Raw genomic sequence first — 2,451 nt, 5'->3', positions numbered from 1 at the left:
AATATTATAAAAATAATTAATGTAGTAACATGATAACAAGCTTAACTGTTAACCTCATATGGGCATCATTACTTTTTTGTATTTTCTAAACTGTTTACCATACCATGATAAAACTGATGACCATGTTAATTTTGTTCACTGCCTTGTKATTATTTTTTAACATATTATTTCAACTTTTGTTTATGTACTTAGATGTTATGACTCTKAGAAAATGATTTATTCTGAAATATCTTTGGAAACAAATAGCTTTCTTCACTGGGTATAATTCATCTTTTGTTTCTGAATTTTTTTTAGATGAATAGAAAGACTGGGCCTGTCTCCAACTCCACCTTAAGACGGAGGATCCGTGCAGATATAGAAAAACGACTTCAGCAGATACATTATACAACCCATATGCAACTGTTGTGTGTTCCTACTGAGCTGACTTCTATTAAATTAAAGACAACGTTTTTGGTCTATTTTAAAAGACAAAAAGAAAATCTTGTTATATCTGCCTCAGTGTGTTGCCCAAGTTTTATTGAAGTTCACTGTAAAAAATGAAATGTTGGATTTACTTAACCATGTTATGTGACCTGGTTCCACTTAACTGAGTTGAGTAAATTCAAAGCAACATGCCAGTTTTTTAACCAAAGAACACGAGCATGTTGCTTTGAATTTACTCAACTCAGTTAAGTGGAACCAGGTCACATATCATGGTTAAGTAAATCCAACATTTCATTTTTAGAGTGTTGATTGAATTGTATTTTTCCTAACAGCTATAGACGTTCAGATTCTCAGCCTACTGGAGCACATAAAAAACCAGCAAGACATACTAGTTGCCCAGGTGAAGTACCTTACCAGCAGGCTTCAGCCAACTGCCCAGGACATCGACATGCCTATCCCAGTACAGTTTCCATTGACATCAATGGAGGAAGTGGAAATTTGGGAGGACTGGCTTAAAGATCCTGCAAATTCTCAACTAAAGCAGAATTTGGTAAGTTTTTTTTTTCCATTTGAAATCCATTTTACATAACATAAGTGTCATAATTTACCAAATGACACTTAATGACAACAGTCATAAACATTCATGAGGAGTCATTGATGTTCATGACAGGTGTTATGTCATATTTATGACAGTGTYAYGTCAGTCTTATGAACACCCCTTCAAATAAAGTGTTACCGAAACCTGTTTAAAGTTTGTAGTCTTTATTTTTGTCACTAATTARGAGCCTAAATCTTTCCAGCTAGAGCAATTTAAACCAATCATATGAGTAGTGGCATGACCCTGGCTCCAAAAGGTTAAAACTGATATATAATAAATTGAGTTGAAATTTCAACTGTTAATTCTTTTTCTTTGTTTCATTTTAGAGTTCCTCCCTGGCAGCGATTGGGGGCCACGACACCAAACGTGTTACATGGAACATCCTGGCCCACATGTTCCATGATGACATTGGGAAGCTGATCAATTGGAAAGGTGTCAATGGGAAGAAGTCTTTCAGCCAGATGGCATCAAAGACATTGGTCCTGAGTAAGTATTTGTGATAAATGCAAAAATACTTGACATGTAGTCTTAGCACGTATTTAAACAGACATTGTTGATATGTGTATAGAAAATTGTGGTTGTGTTGGATATGTGAACATTTAGATGTAAATGTGCTTTTGTGATTCCAGATTCTGTACGAAAGAACACCGTCGCCCGTGCTTCTACAGAACACGAAGTTTGCAAGCATGCAATCAGATGGTTCAATCTGGCAGCAGATAGGGGCAGCTCCAGAAGACGTACACAGGAAGTTCAACCTGCTGACCACCACACATCCTCATAACATCCCAGAACAAGGTTTTTGTATTGTTTGTACGAGTGTTTGAACTTTTTTTTCTTTTGACTTTTCATGTAACTGTTGTTCTTTTTATTAAATACATTGATTTTCATCACATTTTTCATGCTTTTTGTATAACTGCCTTCTTATTGACCGCCTAGAGTGGTGTTTGTCAATTTGGTGTCTGTGCTACCTTATTACAGACCAGCAGCAATACCAATTGCTTCAAAGCGCAGCCTAAGAACTTGTTTACTGCTAATGAGAACCCAATATTGATACTTTTGCAGCATCACCATAAAAGTGTTTTTATGTGTTTAAAGTTAAACTGGAGGTTTTCTGATTTTTATATAGTAATCTAGTTGGTATGCTACTTTTTGTCTGTATCTATCTTTGGTCCAAACCCAATCCAAATCGGATCCGGGCCAGATGACGTGGGGAATGAACGGATCCAAAATGGATCCGGGCCGGATGATGTGGGAAATGAACGGATCCAAATCGGATCCGGGCCGGATGATGTGGGTTATGAACGGATCCAAATCGGATCCGGGCCGGATGATGTGGGTAATGAACGGATCCAAATCGGATCCGGGCCGGATGATGTGGGAAATGAACGGATCCAAATCGGATCCGGGCCGGATGATGTGGGTTATGAACG

At 37.6% G+C, this 2,451-nt stretch overlaps 1 protein-coding gene across 1 annotated transcript; it reads left to right on the top strand.

The window, feature by feature from the left end:
• Nucleotides 1-761: 761 nt before the first annotated feature.
• LOC106518859 (uncharacterized) lies at nt 762-2,251 on the top strand (the record flags this gene model as incomplete). Its single annotated transcript, XM_014010282.1, is given in 3 exon segments — nt 762-973; nt 1,348-1,507; nt 1,651-2,251. Coding segments are annotated over 3 exon segments (524 nt in total), but the record flags the coding sequence as incomplete, so codon positions are not given.
• Between the last annotated feature and the right edge of the window lie 200 nt (nt 2,252-2,451).

The sequence above is a fragment of the Austrofundulus limnaeus genome, unplaced genomic scaffold (assembly GCF_001266775.1).
Source record: "Austrofundulus limnaeus strain Quisiro unplaced genomic scaffold, Austrofundulus_limnaeus-1.0 Scaffold67, whole genome shotgun sequence".
Classification (NCBI taxonomy): Eukaryota; Metazoa; Chordata; class Actinopteri; order Cyprinodontiformes; family Rivulidae; genus Austrofundulus; species Austrofundulus limnaeus.
Note: the sequence above shows the minus strand (reverse complement) of the source record. Positions and strands in the feature narration are given on the sequence as shown.